A 27,435-nucleotide genomic window follows, 5' to 3' on the forward strand; every position below is an offset into this window, starting at 1 on the left:
GTCATCATTGCACTGCACAAAAATGGCCCAACAGAGAAGAGTATTGGAGCTAGAAAGATTGCACCTCAGTCAACAATCTATCGCATCATCAAGAACTTCAAGGAGAGAGGTTCCATTGTTGCCAAAAAGGCTCCAGGGCGCCCAAGAAAGACCTGCAAGCGCCAGGACCGTCTCTTAAAAGTGTGTCAGCTGCGGGATGGATCGGGCTACCAGCAGTGCAGAGCTTGCTCAGGTATGGCAGCAGGCAGGTGTGAGTGCATCTGCGCGCACTGTGAGGCGGAAACTCTTGGAGCAAGGCCTGGTCTCAAGGAGGGCAGCAAAGAAGCCACTTCTCTCCAGGAAAAACATCAGGGACAGACTGATATTCTGCAAAAGGTACAGGGAGTGGACAGCTGAGGACTGGGGTAAAGTCATTTTCTCTGATGAATCCCCTTTCCGATTGTTTGGGACATCTGGAAAACAGCTTGTTCAGAGAAGACGAGGTGAGCGCTACCACCAGTCTTGTCTCATGCCAACTGTAAAGCATCCTGAAACCATTCATGTGTGGGGTTGCTTCTCAGCCAAGGGAGTCGGCTCTCTCACAGTCTGGCCTAAAAACACAGCCATGAATAGAGAATGGTACCAGAATGTCCTCCGAGAGCAACTTCTCCCAACCGTCCAAGAGCAGTTGTTCATCAGAACAATGCCTTTTCCAGCATGATGGAGCACTTTTCCATAAAGCAAAGGTGATAACTAACTGGCTCAGGGAACAAAACATAGAGATTTGGGTCCATGGCCTGTAAACTCCCCAGATCTTAATCCCATTGAAAACTTGTGGTCAATCATCAAGAGACGGGTGGACAAACAAAAACCTAGGAATTCTGACAAAATGCAAGCACTGATTATGCAAGAATGGACTGATATCAGTCAGGATTTGGTCCAGAAGTTGATTGAGAGCATGCCAGGGAGAATTGCAGAGGTCCCGAAGAAGAGGGGCCAACACTGCAAATATTGACTTGGTGCATTAACTCATTCTGTCAATAAAAGCTTTTGTTACTCATAATATGATTGCAATTGTATTTCTGTATGTGATGAAAACATCTGACATACACATGAAAACCAGAGGGCAGCAGATCATGTGAAAATATAATATTTGTGTCATTCTCAAAACTTTTGGCCATGACTGTATATGAATCAAAGAACAAAAGTAAGACATCCAGCAGAGAAAAACAGGTGACTTCCTGTTGGAAAGGGGTGGGGGTGGGAGGGTAAGGTGATGTTATCAATTGACCATGTAAATGTAATGAGGGCTAGTTTGTAATGACATAGTTCTGATGCAGCTGTGACCTTGCATGTAGAAGTTATTGCACCTTGATGTTTCATGGCGAAGTTATATTTTGACACTTAGCCACACCCACATGCTTTAATGTACAAAAAATCTTAGGATAACTTTTGACCTTCAATGCCTCAAGAGAGTGCTGATTGATTCTGAAATCAATCAGCTGTAGGACAAGTTCGATCAGATACGACATCAAAAAAAGACGAGTTGGCGGTTTTGATCCAAAATTGCTGACTTCCTGTTGGGTTTGGACCATAGGTCCAAGATACTTTTTTGTAGGTCCTGATAAGATATACATGTATACCAAGCTTCTTAATTGTCGGTCAAAGCATGGCTTGGGGCTGATTTTTAAAAAAATATTCTAAGGGCCATTGTGGAGGAATTAGGCCATGTCCATTGGACTGCATTCCTGTCGGGGTGTGGATAAGGATCGATCACAGTGAGTTTGGTGTAGCTTGGCTGAAAGATGTGGAATCTATAGCCAAACGTATGGCAACGCCGTCACCTGTCATTTCGCCACGCCCTCCAACGAAAACTCTACGTTTTTTAGTTTTTCTTTTAGATAACTAGTTGGTCTCACTATAAAACAATTTTATTACTTAGAACCTGTGGAGTACTCATTATGTTATTTATTTATTTTTTACAAATTTAGAGCACACTTATAAAGTCCAGAAAATACTTACACTTATTTAGCAACCCAGAACAGGTATTAGAACTCCAGAAATCCTACTTTAGCAAATATGTTTTAGACTCCTATTCTTAAAACCAGAAAAGGAATTAGACCAGAGGATATTTACTTATACTTATCTAGCAACCCTGAATAGGAATATCTAGTTAATTTACTTTGGATCAACATTAGCTTTTTCTTCTTTTGTATTATGTGTATTTGCATTTCCTTTTAATTCCTGTAAAGCACTTTGTTTTGCCTTATTGCTGAAAATGTGCTATATAAATAAAATTACCTTACCTGTCTACTGACACAAGATCATGTTGATTAGTTCAAGAGGGTCAGAGACGGAGCTTTCAAAGAAAAAATAGTCACTTCCTGTTCTGAGGGGGCGTGGCTTAGATGACGTCAAACTACAATGACATAGGATCATCAAACATCCAACCAGGATCACTCATGCCAAGTTTGGTGCCAATTGACCTTTTTATGTGAAAGTTCTAACACTTCGTTTGCTTTGGCGAGTAAGCCAACTTCAACGTCAGTAAAATTTAAAAATGACCAAAATTTGACCCAAAATGGTCACATTTCTATACATTTTAGTGGGTACCTCTAAGAGACTTTTTTTTTCTTGATTTAGATCTCTATGACCGTAGGTCATAGAGATCTGAAACTCTGTACATCGGTAGATACCTATGTACAGAGTTTCAGATCTCTATGACCTACGGTTTGTTCTATCTCACGTTAGGGGGCACTGTAGAGCACTTTGGTAACACACACTGGAGTCGCCTCCACTGGAATTAAAAAATGTTAGTTGTGTTACAATTTAGAGTGAAGTGTGGTGAGTTTTTGAACATGCCAAAGCCTCCAAAAAGCCAATTAATTTGACGGAAGCATAATAAGATACGGAGCAATTACAATAGGCCTTCGCAGCACTTTCGCTGCTCGGGCCTAATGATAAGTATTTACAAAGGGCTTTCAAACAAAGCACTGCACATTTACAAGGAGAAAAACAAAAACAAAATATAACTATGCAAATAAACCAATGAAACAAGACAATAGGATTCAAAACAGACAGGACTGAGTGAACAAGTGTGTCTTAAATTTGCTTTAAAAACCTACACAGAACATGTCTGTGCAATTAAGTTTGTTACTTCCAACCATGTTCAGACCAAAACAGGTCGTTTGGATGACAGGTGAAACATTTTTAATAAGAGAGATCATATTACCTTTTCCTTAAGCATTTAATGTTAAGAGGAAAAGAATAAGGTTTAATTAAATGATTTTACATACTTGGGCATTTTCTTGTCTCTTCTTGATTGCGTGCTTATAGAGTTTGTGTAGTTTTCTTGCATCAAACTCTGTGAATTTAGAGACAAATATCCACAGGTTCCTGTAAAACAAAATGAATGTCATGTGGTTCAATGACTTTAACCACTTTGGTGAGAATCTGTAACATGCTATCAATTAACTTTTGTCCCTGCATTGAAATTTATCATAGTATTTTGATTTGAGAAAATCAACAGATGCAATGTAAAAACTAACTTTCTCCATTGCTTGATCTGATCAGGATTCGAATATTCCTTCAAACACTGAGTGATGTGGTCCCCAATCTTTATGAGGCATTGTCTGGTGTGCTCCAGCTGCTCGCGCTCTGACAGTCCTTTCTCTGGTCTGTCCAACTGTTTCAGGGCAGCTTTTACTGGACGCATTCTTTCTTTGCACTGCAACATTAAACAAACACTTTGTTCAAGTAAACACAAGTACAATCATATACATGTAAAATCAAAGTTTCTAAGCCAAATCTACTCTATTAGACTTTTGTCTTGAATCTGTGTCCTTCTGTTTACAGCTCTGTTTGGTTACCATGGAATAAGCACTGGGATTATTTGGATGTGATAGTGAGCAGCAACTGCTCATGTCTTTATGAATGTCCCACAAAATCTGTTATTGGAACTCTCAAAAAAGTGGGAAAAGTCACAAAGGCAACCATTTTGTTTTTCTTTCTTTTCCTGCAGACTAGTCACTAAAAGGCTTTCAATTCTTTGCCTTCACTGTGTAGTGCACAAATGTTGAAAAGGTTGATGGAATAATGACAACCTGTAGACTTGTATAACAAAAAGTTCTGTCTATATGCTGTTACAGGCAAGTATATTTAGGCAAGGCTTTAGAGTGGGATCAATTTGGTTAAAAGTTTCTAATTAGCGAGACCTTCGACTGGTGCAACCCCAAAAATATTTGGGGTTGCACCAGTCGAAGGACATGTGTGAATAGTGAATAGCCCAGTTCTTTTTACTCTGTTAGAGGAGTGGATGACTCCTCTAACCTCCTGTTAGGAGTCATGTGGAGCCATCCACTCCTCTAACAGGGTTCTAAAGTTTGCAGACCATTATGGCAGTACCATAATGGTCTGATAAACAATTATAAGACCCTGTACGGAGATGAGATCCATATGTTTATTGTTTTGCGTAAAAAGAAACTGGAGTTTCTGGCTTGTGTTTTGACCGGTTATAATAAATGAATTTTTGACTATTTAAAAAGTGTCTGTGGACTTTCAAGATGTACAACCCCTGGCAAAAAGTATGGAATCATCAGTCTTGGATGAGCACTCATTCATTCAGACATTTCATGCTGTAAAACAAACTCAGATCAAAAACATGATACAATAATAAGGTCATTCCAAAGTGCAACTTGTTGGCTTTCAGGAATACTCAAAGAAATGAAGAGAAAACATTGTCCAATAAAAATGATACTTTTATTGGCCAAGCACAGGGAAATAAATATGAAGTCACTCAATTCTGAGGAAAAAAGTGTGGAATCATGAAAAACGCATAAACAAAAGACCATTCAAAATACATCACTAGTATTTAGTTGCACCACCTTTGGCTTTTATAACGGCTTTCAGTCTCTGAGGCATGGATTGATGAGTGACAAACAGTATTCTGCATCAATTTGGTGCCAACCCTCTTAGATAGCAGTTGCCAGATCAGCTTTGCAGGTCGGAGCCTCCTTGTGGACCATTTTTTTCCAATCTCCACCACATGTTTTCAATTGGGTTGAGATCTGGACTATTTGCAGGCCATGACATCGACTGAATGTGTCTTTCTTCAAGGAATGCCTTCACTGTTTTTGGCACGATGCATTGTCACCTTGGAAAATTATTTCATTATCTCCAAACATCTGTTCAATTGAGGGGATGATAAAACTGTACAAAATGTCAATGTAAACTTGTGCATTGATAGAAGAATTAACCACAGTCATCTCCCCAGTGCCTTTGCCTGACATGCAGCCCCATATCACCAAGGACTGTGGGAATTTGGTTGTTTTCTTCAGGCAGGCCTCTTCATAAATCTCACTGGAACTGCACCAAGCAAAAGTTCCAGCATCATCACCTTGTCCAATGCAGATTCTTGACTCATCACTGAAGATAACTTTCATCCAGTCATCCACAGTCCATGATTGCCTCACCTTGCCTCGCCCATTGCAGTCTTGTTCTTTGATGTTTAGGTGTCAATGCTGGTTTTCATTTAGCTTTCCTGTATTGGGGCGTTGTGGAATACTTCGAAGACCTCCTCAATCCCACCAACATGCCTTCTGCTGAGGAAGCTGAGCCTGGGGACGAGGTCGCCGAGGTGGTCAAAAAGCTCCTCGGTGGCAGGGCCCTGGGGGTGGATGAGATCCGCCCGGAGTTCCTTAAGGCTCTGGATGTTGCAGGGTTGTGTTGGCTCACGCGACTCTGCAATATCGCATGGACATCAGGGGCAGTTCCCCTGGACTGGCAGACTGGGGTGGTGGTCCCCCTGTTTAAAAAGGGGGACCGGAGGGTGTGCTCCAATTACAGGGGGGGTCACACTCTTAAGCCTCCCTGGTAAGGTCTATTCAGGGGTCCTGGAGAGGAGGTTCCATCGGATAGTCGAACCTCGGATTCAGGAAGAGCAGTGTGGTTTTCGTCCTGGTCGTGGAACACTGGACCAGCTCTACACCCTCAGCAGGGTCCTGGAGGGTGCATGGGAGTTCACCCAACCAGTCTACATGTGTTTTGTGGACTTGGAGAAGGCGTTCGACTGTGTCCCTCGAGAGGCCTTGTTGGGGGTACTTCGGGAGTATGGGGTACCGGGCCCTTTGATACGGGCTGTCAGGTCCCTGTATGACCGGTGTCAGAGTCTGGTCCGCATTGCCAGCAGTAAGTCGGGCTCGTTTCCGGTGAGAGTTGGACTCCGCCAAGGCTGCCCTTTGTCACCGATTCTGTTCATTACTTTTATGGACAGAATTTCTAGGCGCAGCCCCTCGGCTCCCCTCAACAACGGGGATCAACGAGGTGTTGATCCCCTCAACACCTCGTTGAGGGGATCCGTTTTGGTGGCCTTAGGATCGCATCTCTGTTTTTTGCGGATGATGTGGTCCTGTTGGCTTCATTGGAACGTGATCTGCAGCTCTCACTGGAGCGGTTCACAGCTGAGTGTGAAGCGGCCGGGATGAGGCTCAGTGCCTCCAAATCCAAGGCCATGGTCTTGAGCCGGAAAAGGGTAGATTGCCTTCTCTGGGTCAGGGGGGTCGTCCTGCCTCAAGTGGAGGAGTTTAAGTATCTGGGGATCTTGTTCACAAACGAGGGAAGAAGGGAGCGGGAGATCGACAGGCGGATTGGGCAGCGTCTACTGTGAAGCGGGCGCTGTACCGGTCCGTCGTGGTGAATGGAGAGCTGAGCCAAAAAGCGAAGCTCTCGATTTACCGGTCGATCTACGCTCCCACCCTCATCTATGGTCATGAGCTTTGGGTCATGACCGAAAGAACAAGATCACGGGTACAAGCGGCCGAAATGGGTTTCCTCCGCAGAGTGGCTGGGCTCTCCCTTAGAGATAGGGTGAGAAGCTCGGTCATCCGGGAGGGACTCAGAGTAGAGCCGCTGCTCCTCCACGTTGAGAGGAGCCAGTTGAGGTGGCTCAGGCATCTGGTCAGGATGCCTCCTGGACGCCTCCCTGGTGAGGTGTTCCGGGCACGTCCCACCGGGAGGAGGCCTCGGGGAAGACCCAGGACACGCTGGAGGGACTATGTCTCTCGGCTGGCCTGGGAACGCCTTGGGATTCCTCCGGAGGAGCTGGAAGAAGTGGCTGGGGAGAGGGAAGTCTGGGCCCCGCGACCCAACCCCGGATAAGCGGAAGAAAGTGGATGGATGGATTTCCTGTATTGAAATCCCATATTCCTTAGGCAATTTTTTACGGTTCGGTCAAATACATTGACTCCAGCTTCCTCCCATTTATGCTTCATCTGTTCAGTTGTAATTTTTCGGTTTTTAAAGACAAATGGCCTTAAGTTGTTTGTCTTGACGCATTGATGTCTTTCTTGGTCTACCAGTACGCTTGGCTTTAACAGCCATTCCATGCTGTTTGTATTTGGTCCATATCTTGGATACAGATGACTGAACAGCCCACATCTTTAGCAACCATGCGTGAAGGGTTACCTTCTTCAAGACGTTTTACAATCCTCTCTTTTGTTTCAAGGGACATTTCTCTTGTTGGAGCCATGGTTCTCGCCACTCCACTTTGTCCAGCAGCCCTCCAAGGCGTCATGACTGCAGGTGTTTTTAACTGCAGACTAACGGGCACATCTAATCTGGGGCAGGTATCCATTTAGGGAAAGGAAATAGACTGGGTGTGTCCTTATTTTCTACCTCCAATTTGAGTGATTCCACGCTTTTTTCCGCAGAATTGAGTGACTTCATATTTATTTCCCTGTGCTTGGTCAATAAAAGTATCATTCGCTGACTTCCACAATGTTTTCTCTTCATTTCTTTGAGTGTTCCTGAAAGCCAACAAGTTGCACTTAGTATCATGTTTTTGATCCGAGTTTGTTTTACAGCATGAAATGTCTGAATGAATGAGTGCTCATCCAAGACTGATGATTCCATACTTTTTGCCAGGGGTTGTATATTCGAGTACTCCTGCTCTAAACACTAGAGGGACAATAAATATAACCTTTAAAATGTGTGCTTAAAAATATTTTATCGTTCAAATTAAAGCAGTTTCTATCTACAGTCAAATTGCAATCAATGTGAAAAGTTATACAATATTATTTAATTTTAATAAGAACTCATGGCATGGAGATGAAAAATGAAAAAGAGTTGAACACCCCTGCATTTGGCACCAAGTCTAGGATAAGCTACTCACCGACAGAAAAGGTTAGAGTGAACTTAGGGTTGTTTATTTTAATGCAACCTGCATTTGACTTTGAATGACTGTTTCCTTTTTTACTTGACAATATTTGATATATGCAATATTGAGATTTTCTTTCTTATTTCACAAAGACGTTTCAGTGTCTTTGTGACTGTGTGCTAGCTTGCAGTAACTAATCTAACATTTTCTTCAATCTGTCTCTGGGTCATGTGTCTCTCATCTTTTTTCTGGTAAATCCCCCAGAACAGTTAATTCTCCTTCATTCTCCGGCCCTGCCACAGTCAAACTTGTGGTAGCAATCAATAGCAAAGTTGCACCCACATGGAGGTTTTTAAGCATTTTTCCTTTGGCCCCTTGCACTTTTGAGGTTTATCTGTTTAAACTCACTTCTCTCCAACTCTGGTCAGCTCAAATAGCAACATTTGATAACCTTACTCAAAGGTTGAGAAATGTCATTGGTTTAGCCCGCTGTTTTTCGAGAAAAGTAACCAATGGGCTCTTGCAGTTGATGAAAGTTATTTGTAATGCTCTTTTTTGGCTATGACGGCCCTGGCCCGGGTTATAAGTGGGCGTCGGTCTACCGATACACCAGTCTATCTGTCTATTTTAAATTCAACTGTGACTTCAATAACTTCTCACAATAAGTTATGTCTGTTTAGTAATGTTGGCCATTTTTACAGAAATTTTAGATGTTAAAAACAATTTACGGTTTATAAACCCGGAAATAATGAGACATTACTGTGACCTAGTCTTATTTTCAAAATCCAGTTCATTTCTCATTTTTAAAAGGGCTTATGGGTCTGACTCACTTGAATAAGAATATTGTGATAAGTCAAATCTGTTGTCCTATCCTCTTGTGTCAACACATGCTGTTTACTTCACTACTTCAGTTTATATACAATGTGAATGAATAAGACTGAAGCACTGATCAACATACCACACTGAAAGTTCTTTGGTCCAATTCCTCAGATTCCTCACATACTGGCACATTATCTGCAGCATATGCCTTCTGAACTGATAAGTTTGAAGCTCTCTTTGTCCTTTCTCGTACCTCGGTTTTTACTTCAATCTGATGAAAAGAATTTGGAATCAAAGTTAAAGAAAAAGCTAGATTTTTTATATTTATGAACAAAAGGAACAAAACGTAGTTGTTCACTTTGTCTTTAGACAACTTTTAGCACCTTTTCACCGTTGTCATCCTCCTGTTTCTGTATTGGCTCCTTACTCTCTTTAATGTCACAGCTTTCAGCCTCCTCTTTTTTTTCACAGTCTCTCTCCTCTGATGAAGAAGCTTGATGCTCATGATCCTCATCATAATCGTCCTTTCCCTTTAACTTGTCTTCTTGAACATGTTTGGTTGGAGCCTTCCCAGTTGCCATCCTCTAAAACAGTAAACCATGTTACCATATCCATAAAAACTAAGGTTTAAGGCAGTAAATAACAAATAGGATTCAAATTTACCTTTTCCACATCAATTTCATTCTCATCATCGGATCTCTTGTCTGATGTCAGATCTGAAGATGGGCTCTTGATCACATCATCCCCCTTTATTGACTTTAGAGTTTTGACGGTTTTCCTTCTTGGTTTCTTCTTCCGTGAATTAGCCTAGACAACATACAAAAAGTTCATTTAAGTCCACATTAAGACCTTAGAATAGGTCTTAATGTGGAAGAATAAATTAACGAAAATGAGACCCACTGTTACAGTTTGTTTCTGTGCTTCTCTTTTGGCCAGGTCTTTGCTCAGTAATTTGATGAGGTAGTCTGCTCTGGCTTGGAGCTGCTTGGCTTGTGGCTTCTTGTCCGGATCATCTGGGAGAAGCTGGATAACAGTTCATACAACACTGTTATTTTCATTAAAGACACATTTATTTACAGATAGAGTTGAAACCACGATCTGACTAAATTTAGTTTGGAAATATAACGACGGACAGTCACCTCCTTCATGAGTTTAACCCAAAGAATACAATCTGTGAAAATGAACCTATTACCAAGATTTATCTTCTTGATCCAAGCCCTACCGGTAGAAATGACAAAAAAGCAATTTATACAGTGGGATGCAATGTTTTCCAAATTTACATGGCTAGCAAAAGAGCCAAGAATTAGATTTAAAAACACTACAGCTCGCAAAAGAAAAAGGGGGCATGAATGTACCACATTTGAATAATTATTTCTATTCTGCACAAATTAAACTGACAAACCTTTGTAATAAAAACTATCACAGGACGAAAAATGGGATTTTCGTCAGCTATTGACACCTTGTTCTGCCGTGCGCATGGAGATTGAGGGCTTTCGGCAAGAGGTTTTAGTCAGAGTCGAACACTGCCAAAAATGGTCAAAAACGCTGTGTCCGTGTTCCCCTATCACCCCCGTCCCCTTGTGCCTAGCAGAGGTTTTCGTATTTAAATGAAGTTGCTGATGCCATGCAAATGCAAATCAACTGTTGAGCACCGCCTTTTGACTCTTATTCATTTTGTAGCTAATCCCTTTTAATTTCTGTTCACCATAAAGAAGTATGTTTGGAGAAAACAATCCATCTTATCCATTAAAATATATATTACATGTGTGTTAGGAGCACTGAAAAAATTTAGTTTTGGTTGAATTGATGATATAAAAGAAGAATATGCATGATTACATACAACAGACTTTTGTGAAACGTGATCTTACTTTGACATTCCTCCTATCTGAAGATTTATCTTGTGATGGGAGGAATTGCACAACTTAATCAAAAATAATAATAAAAACCATGTTCCAGAGGTAGATTGTACATAAAGTATTTTTGTGAATAATATTCAAAGTAATGTTAATGTTCACTGATTGCTTTAAAGACCCAGAGTCATGCTATACTGGAGTGGTAGTGGTCATTCCACATCACAATACAGGACTTAACAAACTACAGATTTTTCAGTATTCAGTTGCTTAGCTCTCAAGTTTAAATTGAAGAACAAAATGGTTGAAAGTTTGTGATACCTTCTGATAGAGTATAAACATTTGTATTTATTTTTTTTAAAGTTTTGTTAGTTAAGCATTAAATATAAGTCACGGATTATGAATCATATTTTGTATAAACTAAAAAGGAGACAATTCAAAGTAGAATTGAGTAAAACATATAATTAATTATACTAAAAATAAAATATACTGTCACATAACTTTAAAAAAAATAACTTATAGAATTTTTTTTTTTTCTGTCAACTTTCATTTAACACTCCAGTCCAGTTGGTGGCCGTAATGCACTTTCATAGTCGGTCAAGCAGCCGCCATTAAACTCCAGAGGAAGATATGCACTGGAAAATACCTGTGCGTTGTGTGAAATGTCCTATTTCACGGAGTTACCTTTTCAGTATCATTTTGATATTAAGCAGTGTTCCGGCGGAAAACAACAGATGACACCGCGGCGGTCCAACAAGACCGAACTCACGGTAAGAAAGCTTTAATAATTAACACGTGGAGCGAGGCCAGTTGCTTTGTTTGTTTCTTACAGAAAGCGGTCTGTCGTTTTCTTAATGCCGAAACAAGTGTAGGGTGAGATTTTGTATTGCGATCTCTATTACATGTGATGTTCTGAACTCTTAAAAATACTCGCGTCTTTGATTTTTTCAGACCTGAAAAATGGCCAAACCTACCAGCCAGACCTCAGACCACGGTGCTGAGGAGCTCTTACGGAGTCCACCAGGACGAAAAGAAATTCAGTAAGTTATGATTTCACATTCAGTGAATAGTGAACACTCGCATATTTGTAAGGAAAACTGATCTTCCCGTTATTTTATTTATTTTGTTGTAACACAGTACAGCAAGGCAGAGTGTGGAACGCAGTAAAGATCTACAAAATGGAGGACGAATGTGAGGACGAAGTCATGAAGCCGGTATGTATAATCACTGCGTTGATTCCCGACTGTAAAACGGCTGGTTGATAATAATTTTAACTTATTTACTTACGCATTTTTGAGAAATCGATATATTTGCTACAATGTTTTTTTTAATTTTACATTTATTTCCACAGACTCCACAGAATGAGAGTCACATTTATGTCAATCAGACTCTTCAGGAACGTTCTGATGTCCGTGATGAGGACAGAGATGCAACTGTGTGTGAGTATCTACTATTTTAGAATGTTGATGATATTTTATGCTTCAACATTGTTTATGAATATAATGTAATTATGCTATGTATTGACGATGCACAAAAATGTTTTCCAGCTGCATCCAGGACCTACTGCCAGTCATCCAGATGTAGCTAAAGAAAGAAGCAGGTCAGATTTATTACTAGAGATGTCACAATTGCATCAAATGCATCAGTTTTGCATGCATGTCTGTATATATGTGGGTATGAATGCAATCAACAGTGAAAAGAAAAATAACATTACATTTTCTTAAGAAGCTGTAACGTTTTGGGACAAGATGTTGTGCAATAATTTTAATGTAGCCTCAATGGTTAATGACAAATCACTTAAGTACTTTTATCAATGTTTTGTTAAATATCATGTTTATTCACATGATATTCAGGAGTTGATACTTTACCACATAGCCATAGTTTTCAATGACAAATGGATTACACCTCCCCATATTTGGTGTTTCTAAACCAAGACACTTAAAATGTCAGTATAGTTTCAACAATATGTTTTCATAAAAATTCTTTATGACTTAATGTCTGTTCTGTGTCAACAGCTGCTGGAGGCGAGAGAGAGCGTCCTGGCAGCAGAGGAGATTTCCTTTTGGGAAGGTGTCACCATTGACCTCATGTCTGATGAAGAGGATGGCGTCTTCGAGGGTGAATCGGGCTGGATTGTGAGACCACCAAGTTTCCGCAGCCAGGAGCTCGACAACCTCTGCTCCAAACTAGAGGAGAGACTTGAAGCCAACCCTAAATACAGCATGTTGCGTCACAAGCATTTGTATGTTGGATCATGCTCAGAAAGAAAGCCACCACCACACGGCCCAGAAGTAGACGAGCATTTTGTGCTGTAATTATTTTTTTTTTTAAGCTGAAGTTTTTATTTATTTATAGATGTGTTATTTTATGTGTGGTTTCTTTATTTGTAGATGTGTGTTATATGCATGTATGTACATATTTCTTTTTCAACAAAAATGTAAAATATAAACTTATGCCTTGTGCTTGGAGTATTTTTATTTCTGGGTTATTTTTTATAATTTATTAGGGAGGGGCTTAACCAGGCCTGTAATTATAAAGGTCTAGTGTGTCCAATAGGGAGATATCTACCAACCAATCACGTGTCAGTAATGAATTGTGATGTCATTGTTTTTTCATCCAATGACTGACAATTCACGTGGGTCTCCTGTTGCTATTCACAAGTTAAGTAGAGTTGTTAAGCTGTTAACAGCCCCCCTCTCCCTCCCTCCCTTGTAGGATTCCGCATTCGACAGCATTCGACTGCGGCCGGCGAAACTGCGTTGCCCCGCCAACTGTCGATTGCTGTCGATATCCGTCGCTGAGTAGCTGCATTTGCGTCAGAATACAGGGTCAAAAATCCCACTTTTCGTCCAGTGTATAATGGAGGCAGTGGTGGAGAAAGTACTCAAAAAATTTATTTAAGTAAAAGTACAAATACACAGACAAAAATGTACTCAAGTAAAAGTAAAATTACCCCTTTAACATGTGTACTTAAGTAAAAGTAAAAAAGTACTGGCTTTTAAAAATACTTAAGTATTAAAAGTAAAAGTACTTGCTGAATGCATTACCTAATCCCTAATATCATTAAGTGAACTAATCGTATTTAATGTTAATACATTAGAAATGTGCCATTTTAATGAACAATGCCACAGATAAAGCATGTTTTGATTGTGTCTACTCTGTAACATAGTTTAGACTTAGATATGTGATTCTATGCATCATAATTTCAGGGATGGAAACATCTTGTCTCCTGTCCTAACATAACATGAACTTCACTTTTTTGCCACTAGTGGCTTTTATTTTTAAAGAAATCCAACTTAAAGGGTAGGCAGGGGAAGACATGGAACCAAGCAGTCACATAGCAGAGTTGTAGTCAAGACCACCTAATCTAGCAGTTCTCAACGTGGGCGGTACCTCCCCCCAGGGGGCGTTCAGAGGACGGCAGGGGGCGCTGGCGGACATTTTTACAAAAGGGGGGCCCTGGGATTCCTTTGGGGGGCGTTTAGTTGAAGGTAAACTTTACACCTTAAATCCACAACAATACCAGTTTAGACTTTGAGCAACTTGGTAAAACTGTATTGTGTAACATTAAATCATGCTTGGCTGCAACTGTATCGATGGCAGCTCTTCTTCTTCTATTCAGTGTTTGTAGCTTCATGGCGCAGCTCCGCATCAGTTCAGCATTACACCAGTTGATGACGCTGCTGTGATTCACCTTGTCTGGTATTTATGTAGGCTACATGTTTTGGCAGTTCTGTGATCATGCCAAAGCAGCAATTTATATTAAAAAGTGTCTTATTTCCATTTGAAAGCTGCCCGCTTCCATGGAAGGACAACAGAAAATCGTTCTTATAAACATATAATTACTAAAATCACGATACCCTCACTTTGTATCCCTTTGAAAAATGAACCCATTTAAACAAAGAAATCCCTCCATGGGTGAAACCACGATAGAGAGCGTTCATTTTATAGCGTTAACACGGTGCTGTAAGTGGTCCGGTATGAAATGTCAGGATCCGTGTTTCCCCAGTTATTTTGTGTTAGTCCTTTTGTTTGTTTTGGGAAGTTTTCCATCCTGGATGGAACCGGCATTACGCCTGGTGTCCACCAGAGGGCACCACCTCTCCACCCCTGAGAAGCCGCCAGGGTCAACCCGTAGACACACCTGCAGCTTGTTGAGGAGGCGTTGACTGTGGATATAAGCAGCGGCTCCACTTCATCTCACCGCCTGAGTGTTTGCTCACATTGGTAACACTTCGTTCCAGAACTAGGCCCTCTGAGTTTTGCTCGAGTTTAACCTCTGTTGTTTCCTCGTCAGATTCTCCTGCCGCCTCCTCGTTGCATTGGTGTGTTCCATCGTCGCTGGCTTCTGAGTGAGTGTGCCTATTCCCTCCGTGGATCATCTCCCTCCGTGTCCTCCCTCGACGCTACCGGTGTTACCGGTCTAGACGCCACCCCTTGTGAGATCCTCCCGTCTGTGTCCTCCCTCGACGCAGCCGGTGTTACCGGCTGTCGCCAACCCCGTGTGTGTGTGGGTATTGCTCCCTGTTGTCGATCCGTCTCCGGTGGATTCCCCTTCGGGACGCTACGGGTCAGGAGACCCATGCCCGAACCCTCCCGGAGAACAACCTCCGACAGACCTAGCTCCAGGCTGTCATCTCAGGTGAAGGCACCTGACCGCTCCAGGATTACCTACCGTTCTCACTCCACTCCATCTACTCCATCCTCCTTCCAATAAGACGACCCGGTCCGCAGATCCAGAACTCTCCTCCTACCCTTTCAATAAAGATCATTGTAACTTTACTGCCTGTCTGGTTGTGTTCTCGCATGTGGGTTCGTAATTTACCTCCCATCATGACATGAAACAGGGGTGATAGAACAACACAGCACTTTTAAATTTCAATAATCAGAATACCGACATTGTTTCCGTTGTTTTAAAAGGTTCATATCAGTCTGCCTTTTCCCCATCAATATGTTTCCCAACCGCCCTGCACCTTAGGGAGTTAAAGAAAAAATAAACGCTGCGCACATTGCGCAAAATTCTGAAACATGAGAAGCGGGCAAAACGGAGCGACGAACTAGATGTGAATTATGGCATAAAAACAGAGAATCCGACGCTGAACAGTGAAAAATCAACACATGATGTGAAACACATGACGATTAGGAGGCGCAGCAGGTGATGAGTGAAGATTACTGATGGTCAATAAACGATAAAATAAATCTAGCAACAGGAAAGAAACTAAAGTGGACATAGCAATAAACCGAGAAAGGATAATACTAATCAAATGAAACTAAATGGAAATGAATGAAGAACCAAATGCAAGAATAAACTAAGAAACTAAAGTAAATACGGAGGAATAAACTGGTATGGCAAGACCTTTCGAGCAATAATTAATACAGAGACTGTATGGCAAGAATAAACGGACACTATTACAGATAAAAGGTAAAATAATATTGTTTAAGTGCCATGGGCATTGGCGCAACTACACATTATTCAGGTGGATGCGAAAACATAAATCGGCGCTGTCTGGAGCTCCGCGTGCGAGTAAAGGGGGAGGCGATGGGTGACAACAGACACTAAGTCACGTTATTGCTTGGATTTTACGGCGCCACCTTAAGTCCCTGAACTTCACATTTTAACAGAAAAAAAGCTCAATGCGACTTGGATGTAACGAGTAACGCGACAGTTTTGTAGAAATGTAGTAAAGTAGAAAGTACCCATTATTAAATCTGGTTTTATCCCAAAAGATAAAACCAGTGAACATATTAAGCACAAAAAACAGATGCCTTCCTTGACAGTCTTCTCCAATAAAAGTTCCAAATGTTAAAATAAATAAATATATATGAAAAATGAAAATTTGGAGGGAATATTTGTTTGTCAATACAGTAAAAGCACAGGCAACCTGACTTCAGATAGAGCCAAAGTGCTTTTAAACAGTTACCAGTTGCCAATGGTTACCCACTGTTGTCTTGCTGTTTTACATTAGCCAGCATGTTGTCAGCATACTTCAACTGTTTATCACAGTATGATGAAATAAGTTATGCTACCAAATTGACATTAGCAAATGATATACATCTTAATGAACCAAAGCATTACATGGAGGAAGAGGGGAAAAAAGGAAAACAGAAATCAAAAGTGCAGCAGGCTCAATGAGGCAATGCGAAGTGCAGAGACTGTGTCCGCGTTTGTTCAGCTGTTGTGCCATGCATGCTCAGTATGAGGGATTGCTGTAGCATTAATGCCCCAACGCAATCAGCGGCCCACTATCATTTCATTTACATCTAGGAGTGAATCTGCAAGTCAGAAATTCAAATCTATTGGGTGGGTTTCCCAAGCAGGCCCGGCGGCATGGGCGGGCATTGGCTGCCCACAGAGTCAGCCGTGCACCCCCTGTACAGGAAGCAATTTCTTTCATTTTTACCTGAGTGACCCACTTTCTGATAGTCCTATCTCGACCTGATGCAGCAGGGGCTCCCACACTTCCCATATCACAGCCCGCTGCCTCAAGCATTTTTTTCAACCGCTACAACTGTGTAATCCATTGTTAACATGTCGCAATGTGTTTTTCCGAGCTACATTTAAACGCAACATGAGCACTAAGATGCTCGTGTCGTTTTACACCTGTGCGGCAGCGACGGAGACATGCTGCTGATGTGCAGAGCTGCTCAGGTGTGTTAGAATCATGGCAGCAAAAGAACTTTTTCCGCCCCAAGCTAACCGAGTGAGTTGAGTAAAGCTGTTCAATAGAGGCAATGTTAGCTAAATGATGGCTAGATAATGCCAATATATCACGTAGATCTTGTTAACAAGAACAGGCTACTAGTTTTGTTGTTATCTATGTTCAAAAGTGGGTAGTACTGGTTACCACTTTTATTGGAAAAAGGTACTTATAAGAGTAGATTTAATGCACTGCGCTCTGTTGTCTTAATTAACTAATATTATATTTACTCTTTCTTGATTAGATTGATTTTGCATTAAGAAATGGACTTCAGAGACTGGAAACATTACATTTCTGCAACACAGAGCTAATTTTAATGAAAATTTGAGTATAATTACTCAGCATTTTATACATGACAATGTTAATATCCTTACTGTTTATTTTGCATTAATAAACATGGTTATTTTATCTGAAATATTACATAAAGGTTTGTCTGCGTATTTATTATTAAAGTAAATCTTGTTTTACTTTACTTCCCGTTTGTTCAGACCGGGATGATATAAGTTTATTGTGCGGTTTGTCCGTAAAGCTGCTCTTACCCTGTAAGCATCAACCCTCAGCTGCCCGCCGTGTTCCGTCTCTCCGCTCACCTCTATAAATCCTCCTCAGCTTCTTCCCGCCGTTCAACCAGCAGCTCCACAGCAGAAAGGCTGCCGAACTCCCGGCATCGCGCCGGTCATTTTAAGGATGTTTATTGATCCCACAAAAACGATGAAAACCCGGAATTATCACCAATCAGTAAAATCCCCGCGGGCCGAACTTGAAGATTGGACGTTATGCCGCTAACACGTAGCTTCTGTCAACAACTCAGAGGCGGAAGTCAGAGCTCCGCGCAACGCAAATAATGTTCCGGCTGAAACACTGTGCGCTAAATGACAAAACATAAATTAATAAAATTATTAAAATTAATTTTAATAATCGAGGTACCCGAATCACTCGAGGAATCGTTTCAGCCCTACTGGTCTTGACTTTCTCTTCAGTGAAAATCTATTTATTCCTAAAACCCATGCCAGGATTGATGAATCTGAGGAACCAGGATAATTCTAGGTGAGCTAGTCTGATGTTTGAGCCACAAGGGCCTGTTTTCTCTTTCTCTATCTCATTTTTTTCCCGTGGGCTGGTGTCCAGACATGACAGTGGGTTGATCAGATAACCTTGCTACTGCTGAGGTGGACAGCAGTCCATCTCCACTGGGAACTTTCTCTTTTATTTAATCCTTTTTCCAAAGAAGCAATAGACATAATATGCTAATGCATTCGGCCAGTAGTGTTTAAAAGATGGAAAATAGAAAGAGCAAGGGTTTTATTTTATTTTTTAATATAATATGTTATATTACGATATATAATTAGATAATTTTAATATTAAAGTCCACATTATCTTAAGCGTGCCAGTGTGAGGGATGGAAATACAGGGCTGAAAATGGGTTCTACTCTAGAGTCAAGAGAGTCCATTGATAAAGTCACGTAGTGTCAATGTAATCTCCTTGACAATCCCTCACAAGGAGGATTGGCAAGGATTGAAGGATTATCAACCCCATATTAGTATGGGGTTGATGATAAACCAATATTATTTAACATCTATCATATTTATGCATAATATCCTGGCTTAGTAGCCTATCAAAGCTAAGACCGCATTGAGATGATGTGAACTTACCTTGTGTGTGAGATTTAGGTCCGGGTCCATCTTGATCATCTCCCAGCTGCCATATCCATATTCATAAATTCCTATGAGAAGACTCGAATCATCCTCCTTTCCCCATTCAATGTCAAAGTGTGCTGCCTTCGAGTGACATGGAATCATGTACCTATACAATTAAAAAAAGTTCAGGCTTAGACATGAAAACATACTTCTTGTGATTATGAATATGTAAAAAACAAACTCAGGTTGTGGTTGAGAACTACAGTATGCTATTTTTCAAATTCCTAGCAAAGTTGTCAATTTAGAGTTTTACACAAGTAAAAAAAAGACTAAACACAGTTTATGAGTTCCTTTAGTAAATGGAACTTATATGGGGGAATTTCACTGCCATAAGTTGAGAGTACACAATTTCAGTCTGAAATCAGGATTTCATGTCTTGTTCTCAAAACTTGTAAAACTTACACTCAAAACTTCTTCTTTCTTTCAAATATCCACTGTGTTCTCCCATACCTCGTGCTCAAAACTTCTCTCTGCTCAGATCAAACCTCTGCTCGCTTGTAAATTCTCTTCTACTCTCTCAAAACATAAAAGTACTGTAGCCTGGCAACTGTCTCTGCCAATAGAATGAATGAAATGTGTTGTAGATAGAAAGTGCTGTACTGGGCAGTGAGAAGCTCCTCGAGGGTGAATTTGTTTCCTTCTAGTGGGTGTGCCTGTGTGGCTATGTATCTCTCTGTTCTATATCGACCTATAGATAACAACCTATATCGATAGATATTAAAAGAAAACTGATAAAATTCAACAGCCATTCTTTCTAAAGCATACCGTGACTCTTTAAAGTGTAACTAACCTCTGAAAGCTAAACCCCACCCATGGCAAATTTAGAAAAATTTCAACAAATGTGACTGATCCAACAGTTATAGCTGAGTCAAGGAATGAGCAGAGGAGATGGGTCGGGGTGTGATCAGGACGAAAGAAGCACTATTATCAATTTATCCACTTTGTCGCTATGTTAATCAATTTTCAAACTTCTCTAGAGACTTCTTGAGGTTTAAAAAAAAAAAAAAAAAACATGTCAAGGGCATGTCAAAATTCCTCTAGCTGTTGTCTTCCCATTGCTGGCTTATTTGTTGGACACGCTTGATGCGTCAAATTGTCCGCGAACCGCGCCACGATGGGCCATCGATGTGCCTCCACATGGATTTTGAATGTAAACCAGACACACCTGACATGTGAAACGCGTTTGATGTGAAGGCACCATAAGGTTCTGGCTCGTTTATTATAGTCATCATAGTAACCACGGTAACACTTTATTTGATGGGGTGTGAATAAGACTGTCGTGACACTGTCATAAAAATGACATAACACCTGTCATGAACATGAATAAGCCTTCATGCATATTTATGTCTGTTGTCATAAAGAGTCATTCAGTAAATCATGACACTTAATACAAAATTGACATTATTTAAAATATCTTTGTGACAACTTGACATTAACCAAGAAATTGTGATCTGACAAATTTGTTATAAAAGTATTACTGATTAAACTTTAGAAATTATATAGCTTTATATGGTAATATTTTATTCCTCTGCCATTTTGTTTAGTCTTAAATTTCTGAATTTAATTGATCCTAAAGTTTTACAGCAAGATGTCTACGAACTTTGCATTTGAAACATTATTTAAGGCTGTTTTAAGTAGTGCAATACACCATCTCCACCAGTGAGAGGCAGCAGTGCACGAACAGGCATGCATTGTGTTGATGAAGAAGAAATCTTCCATATTGTGGGGCCAACCTAACAAGTTATAATGGCCAAACCTCCTGTTTAAAACGAAGCTAAAGTTTGTCACCTACAGGTCCTTCTCAAACAATTAGCATATTGTGATAAAGTTCATTATTTTCCATAATGTAATGATAAAAATGAAATGGTCATATATTTTTGATTCATTCCACACCAACTGAAATATTTCAGGTCTTTGATTGTCTTAATATTGATGATTGTGGCATACAGCTCATGAAAACCCAAAATTCTTACCTCAAAAAATTAGCATACTTCATCCGACCAATAAAAGAAAAGTGTTTTAATACCAAAAAAGTCAACCTTCAAATAATTATGTTTAGTTATGCACTCAGGACTTGGTCAGGAATCCTTTTGCAGCCTTCAATGCTGCGTGGAGGCCATCAGCCTGTGGCTCTGCTCAGGTGTTATGGAGCATTTCTGGACACCTTCAAAGAACTGCTGCCAGGAAATGAAGACAACAAAATCTCCATGTTTTCAAAGCATTACAGGAAGGTTATGACGAAGGAGATGGCTGACTGTTGAAAGAACCCATTTTCTTAAGTTAAAGAATAAGTAATTCTGTTTTAGTTTTTCAATCATTATTTCAGAGTAACAATATACTGACCAGAAGTTAAACATTTTGTTTGAAGAACAGGTTATCTTTTGTTTTATTCCAATGTACAAAGGGTTTGTTCTACAGCTATGATGGTAGTTATAAGTAGCCCAGTGTGTTTCACTTCACTTGAGGTAAGACTTGATATCAGTGACTCTGTTAGCATAGCATTTATCACTGTAATAATACTAGATGACATCTTTATAATTGTTGCTACTAGTTTCACTTTACTTGAGGTAAAAGTTATTAATGACTCTGTTAGTATAGCATTTGTCACTGTAATGACAATTAATGACATCTTCATAACTGTTGCTACTTGTTACAATTTACTTGAGGTAAGAGATAATATTAATGACTGTAATAACACTTAATGACATCTTCGTAACTGGTGCTACTTATTCCACTTGATGTAAAAGGAATTATTATTGACTCTGTTATTAAATAATTTGACAGTGTAATAAAGCTTAATGAAATCTTTATTGTTGGTCCTACTTGTTTAGCTTTGTTTCAGGTAGAGGAAATATTAATTACTGTTTTGTTACTTTTTGTCTGACAGTGTAATAACACTTAATGACATTATTATGACTACTATTTTGACATTTATGACATGATTCTTGGTTAATGTCAAGTTGTCATAACAAAGACATTTTGAGTTATGTCAACTTTGTATTAAAAGTGTCATGATTTACCAAATGACACTTTATGACAACAGTCATAAATATTCATGAAGACTTACTCATGTTCATGACACTGTCATATTTATGACAGTGTCATAACAGTCTTACTCACACCCCGTCAAATAAAGTGTTACCGCAACCACTAACAGCTGACATAGCTACTGTCATGTCAGTTGGGTACAGATACGAAATAGCAACCTTTTCCACTGGCTCTACTTCAGCAGCCCTGCTCTACTCATTTGTACTACGAAGTAATCACATTTCCACAGACCAGGTCTTGTGCGAAATTCTGTTCCCCTGTGAAAATATGTTCCTTATGAGTCAGGAGTGCACACTGCAGCCAGCAAGGCGCATCCAACCATTTTCAAGTCACTTCTGATCGAATTCTTGGTAAAACAAAACAACAATCATGTCAAGGTAACATTCATAATATACAGTGCCTTGCAAAAGTATTCGACCCCTTTGAACTTTTCAACCTTTTGCTGCTTTTCAGCCTTCAAAGTTCAAAAATGTGTATTATTTTGTGAGGAATCAACAAGTGGGACACAATCGTGAGGTGGAACAAAATGCATTAGATATTTTAAACTTTTTAACAAATAAATAACTGCAAAGTGGGGCATGCAATATTATTTGTCCCCTTTACTTTCAGCGCATAAAACTCACTCCAGAACTTCAGTGGATCATTGAATAATCCAATGTTGTACTAAATGACTGATTATAATAAATATAATCCACCTGTGTGTAATCAAGTCCTGTATAAATGCACCTGCTCTGTGATGGACTCAGGGTTGTGTTTAAAGCACAGAAACATCATGAAGAAATGGAAGGAGTATCGGAACACTGCAAATCTGCCAAGACCCGGCCGTCCCTCTAAACATTCACCTCGAACAAGACAACAATCAGAGGTACACTGCACAGATCTGGCCTTTATGGAAGAGTTTAGGAAAGCCATTTTTCAAAGATATCCATAAAATGTCTGGTTTAAAGTTTGCCACAAGTCACCTGGGAGACACAGCAAATGTAGAAGGTGCCCTGGTCAGATGAAAGCAAAGTCCAACTTTTTGGCCACAATACAAAACAATATGTTTGGCGTAAAAGCAACACAGCTCATCACCCTGAACACACCATCCCCACTGTCAAACGTGGTGGCAGCATCATGGTTTGGTCCTGCTTTTCTTCAGCAGGGCCAGGAAAGATGGTTAAAATTGATGGGAAGATGGACGGAACCGAATACAAGACCATTCTGGAAGAAAACCTGTTTGAGTCTGCAAAAGACCTGAGACTGGGACGGAGATTTATCTTCCAACTATGATCCCAAGCATAAAGCAAAATCTACAAAGGAATGGTTCACAAATAAACGTATAAATGTGTTAGAATGGCCAAGTCAAAGTCCAGACCTGAATCCGATCGAGAATCTGTGGAAAGAGCTGAAAACTGCTGTTCACAGGTGCTCTCCATCTAACCTGACTGAGCTCCAGCTGTTTGCAAGGAAGAATGGCCAAGAATTTCAGTCTCTTGATGTGGAAAACTGATGGACATACTCCAAGTGACTTGCAGCTGTAATTGCAGCAAAAGGTGGTGCTACAAAGTATTAACACAAGGCGGCCGAATAATATTGCAGCCCCACTTTGCGGGTTTTTTATTTGATTTGTTAAAGTTTAAAATATCAAATAAATTTTGTTCCACCTCATGATTTTGTCCCACTTGTTGATTCTTCAAAAAATACAAAACTGAGTATTTTTTGACCACTCCACAACTTGTATTTTTCCATTGGATGTCAATGAAACTTCTCTACTACAGGTAAATTAGGCTGCTGAATAAAATGGATAGCCAAAAAAGGCATCCATTTTTGGTCATCTTCAATAGTTTCCTTGATATTGCTGGTAGGGAATAGGGATTTTTATTTTATTTTTTTTAAATCAGATTTTAGAGAAATTTTGACTCTGCTGTTAAATCATTTGACAGTGTAATAAAGCTAAAGAATTATCAAAATGTTATTTTTTTAAGTGTTTCGTTGAACGGTCCTTTCTAGATGTCAATTTGGCTGCTGCATCAGATAACATTTATTTGTGGCCATCTTTAGTAGCTTTTTTTTCTATTGCTCGTAGAAAATTGAGATTTTTTGGTAACACTTTATTTGAAGGGGTGTGTGTAAGACTGACATGCCCATGCCGCTCATATCAGAAACTGCCACAGAGCACATCTGCTAAGGTGCATCATGTGCGTGTCACACAAATAGCACAAACCTAAACCACACAAATGCAGGTCGCCATGCATAATGCCCATGTCCCTTAAAAACAGTGGATCTAATCCGCTTTTTAAAATTATTTATTCTAATTATACTTATCGTTATAATAAATAATGACAGGGAAGCAAAGCCTACCTGTGTGATCCACAGGAGGAGGAGGAGGATGAATAACCCCATGTTCAGGTGAGGAGGTGAAGTGACCATGTTTGCTTAATTTCTCCTCTTTTGTAAAGGTTTTGACTAGATTTAACTGTTTACCCCTCCCGCAGTCTTAGCACGACGCTCAGGAGAAGCACGGTGGAGCGCAGCAGAGCACCGTCGTCTGCTTTACAGTTTGCAATACCACAAAAAATCTGTTAAACCGGTGACCCTGCTAGAACTGTGCACGCGGTAAAAAGCTCAGGAGCGGTTCACTCCACCACTCTTAGAAATGCAGGAGACTTAAAACTCAGGTTATTCACTTTTAGCTAGCTTCACTACGTAGCCACATTTAGCTTATGGAAGGAGCAAAACCTAGAAGGGGCGACTCGGGCGAAGTCTGTTCGTGTATTGATATGCGTGGAGCATCACGCACATTGGTTCTATAGGTTTGGTACCAATATAACATTAAAGCTCACAATTGAATCTTTATTTTGATACCCATTTTGTCAGGTTTAATTTTTATAATTCATTCGCTATTTGACGATCTGTTCGGAGGCTTTGATATTTTTATAATTTACAAAAAAACATCAAGGATGCACAATGTCTGAGGGACTCCTCACTGCCAGATGCACTCAAGTTCTAAGCTTGCTTTGAGGATCCTAATTCCCCCTTCAGCACCAGATTAATACCACATTCCAAGGGTGACCACAGCAGATGTGAAGAAGTTCTTCACATCTGTAAGACCCGCTTAAAGACAGCCATTACTGTCCCTGTCCCCAAGTGTTCCACAGTGACAGGCCTGAATGACTACAGACCTACAGCGTTAACATCAGCAGCCATGAAGTGCTTTGTAAGGCCCACATGACCCACATCGAGCACTCCATCACTGTGGACCCACATCACTGCTGCTGATGCCATTTCATCAGTGATCCACACAGCACTCACCCACCCGGAGAGCAGGAACTCTACAGCCGTCTGCTCTTCCTGGAGTTCTTCTCCAGGATGATGGTCTTCAACACCATCATCCTACAGACCCTGGTGCAGAAACTGTCCACTCTTGGACTGAACTCTAGACTAAGCAACTGGATTCTGTTCATCCTGACCAACACACCTCAGACTGTCAGGATCCACAACACCGTCTCCTCCTCCATTACCCTTAGCACTCGCTTGCCGCAGGGCTGCGTGCTGAGCCCCTCCTCTTCACTCTGCTGACGTATTAATGCTTGGCAAGACACCCCAGTTGTCACATGGTGACAACACAGCAGTAGTGGGAACTCAGTCCTGAGGAGCTTTAATTCGCTGTGTGGTGGAGAGCGTTCTCTGCATCTGCATCACCATGTGGCACAGCAGCTGCACTGCTGCTAAGAGGTTGGACCTGCAGTGGGTGGTTAAGGATGCACAGAGGACTGCGGGGAGCAGCCTTTCTTTCACCTTGGACCTCTACACATCATGATGCAGGAGGAGGGCGCTCCTGATCAGGAAGGACTCCATCCATCCTGCACACAGACTCTTCCAGCTGCTCCCCTCAGGCAGGAGGCTGAGCAGCATCCAGAGCAAAACCACCAGGCTGAGGAACAGTTCTTCCCTTTAGCCGTCAGACTGCTGAACTAAAGCTGCACCAAATTCAGCTTCATCTTATAAATGATTTACACACAAACTTGTTTTAAAATATACATATCCATATGAGATAAATTACTTCATTATTTATTTATTTTGTGTAGCATATTTCTTAATATGGGACCTGAGCAGGGCTTAAAGTAAAAGCCTTGAGACTTGACTGGACTTTTGCCTGTCTTTACTTAAGACTTGACTCGGACTTGAGGACAGAGACTTGAGACTTGCAACACAGTGACTTGGTCACACCTCTGGTGTGACGTCACATGCAAAGGGTCAAGAGCAGTAGTTACCTGGCTTGAACAGTTTCAATTTTGTGAGGTGAAAACAATGTTTATCAAAATGTAGACAATCTGAAGCCATCATTGAAAAGGAAACAAAAACGTAACATAAGGAAACGGATTGTTCTTTTAAAAAGCATTTCTACATGCATTGTTTTGCTTGTAACTTTTTGACATTTCAGTGGCTTGTAAAAGTAGTCATACCCCTTCAACCTTTCCATATTTTGCTACATTACAATCACAAATAAATATAATTCACTTGAATAAAAGTGATGCACAATTGTGAAGAAAATTGTACATGACTCAACATTTTTTACAAATAAGAAACTTGGTGTAATGTAACTTTCCAGTTCAATTCCTAGCCTTTATTTGGTTTAAACTAGGGCTGTTGTAAACAAATATTTTGGTAATCTAATCGACTAATCTATCAATTATTCTTACGATTAATCGAGTAATCGGATAAAAAATTGATAAAACAAAATACTGATAAATTCAGCATAACACCAGTGTTACTATCGGATATCAATATCAGTCCAATTGTTCATTTTTTAGCATCCCTAACAGTTACATTTTTGTAGTTTAGGAAACAATAACAATAATAGCTCACTTTCTAAGTTAACCACAGCAAAAGTTACACAAAAGTCTGAAATTACATTCAATTTAATAACAAAGAGGCAGGCTCACAAATACGCTTATAAAAAATGTCTATACTCCAGCTTTTAGTTTCTGTGTTCATCTTCAGTCAGTTTAATAGATTAACTCTCACCTTGCCCCAAACCTGTAAAGCTTTGGCTTTCAGAATATGGGAAATGTCGTCTGGAGTCCAGTGCAATATTTCCCATATTGTGGGGGGCTTCGGGTGGGGAGCGGAGCGGAGGAAATAGACCATGGGACAGATGAACATAAGTCCAGGGACCGGTAGACCAGGGATGAAAGTAAGAACGGGG

The 27,435-nt window shown here is 40.4% G+C and overlaps 2 protein-coding genes across 5 annotated transcripts in view; one reads left to right on the forward strand and one right to left on the reverse strand.

Moving 5' to 3' along the window:
- chd1 (chromodomain helicase DNA binding protein 1) overlaps nt 1-27,435 on the reverse strand; it is a 101,179-nt gene that overhangs the window by 7,816 nt on the left and 65,928 nt on the right. For all 3 annotated transcript variants that reach the window (XM_081614063.1, XM_081614061.1, XM_081614062.1), the window contains exons 27-33: nt 19,152-19,302; nt 9,851-9,973; nt 9,614-9,757; nt 9,334-9,534; nt 9,090-9,221; nt 3,528-3,706; nt 3,276-3,375 (exon numbers count right to left, since the gene is read on the reverse strand). In XM_081614063.1, coding sequence (XP_081470189.1) covers nt 3,276-3,375; nt 3,528-3,706; nt 9,090-9,221; nt 9,334-9,534; nt 9,614-9,757; nt 9,851-9,973; nt 19,152-19,302 — 1,030 coding nt within the window. The remainder of the gene's footprint in view (nt 1-3,275; nt 3,376-3,527; nt 3,707-9,089; nt 9,222-9,333; nt 9,535-9,613; nt 9,758-9,850; nt 9,974-19,151; nt 19,303-27,435) is intronic.
- Nucleotides 11,445-13,452, forward strand: LOC103461494 (uncharacterized). Of its 2 annotated transcripts, none has more exons than XR_014090365.1 (6): nt 11,445-11,570; nt 11,752-11,840; nt 11,938-12,014; nt 12,152-12,239; nt 12,348-12,400; nt 12,816-13,452. XR_014090365.1 is itself a non-coding variant. In XM_081614064.1 (6 exons), the coding sequence occupies exons 2-6, from the start codon at nt 11,761-11,763 to the stop codon at nt 12,937-12,939; spliced, it is 399 nt and encodes a 132-aa protein (XP_081470190.1). In that variant the 5' UTR covers nt 11,445-11,570; nt 11,752-11,760; the 3' UTR covers nt 12,940-13,452. The 2 variants fall into 2 exon arrangements, 1 of the variants encoding a protein (XP_081470190.1); XM_081614064.1 differs by having other exon boundaries at nt 11,938-11,991.

Source organism: Poecilia reticulata, chromosome 12 (assembly GCF_904066995.2).
Source record: "Poecilia reticulata chromosome 12, P_reticulata-male-v2, whole genome shotgun sequence".
Taxonomy (NCBI): Eukaryota; Metazoa; Chordata; class Actinopteri; order Cyprinodontiformes; family Poeciliidae; genus Poecilia; species Poecilia reticulata.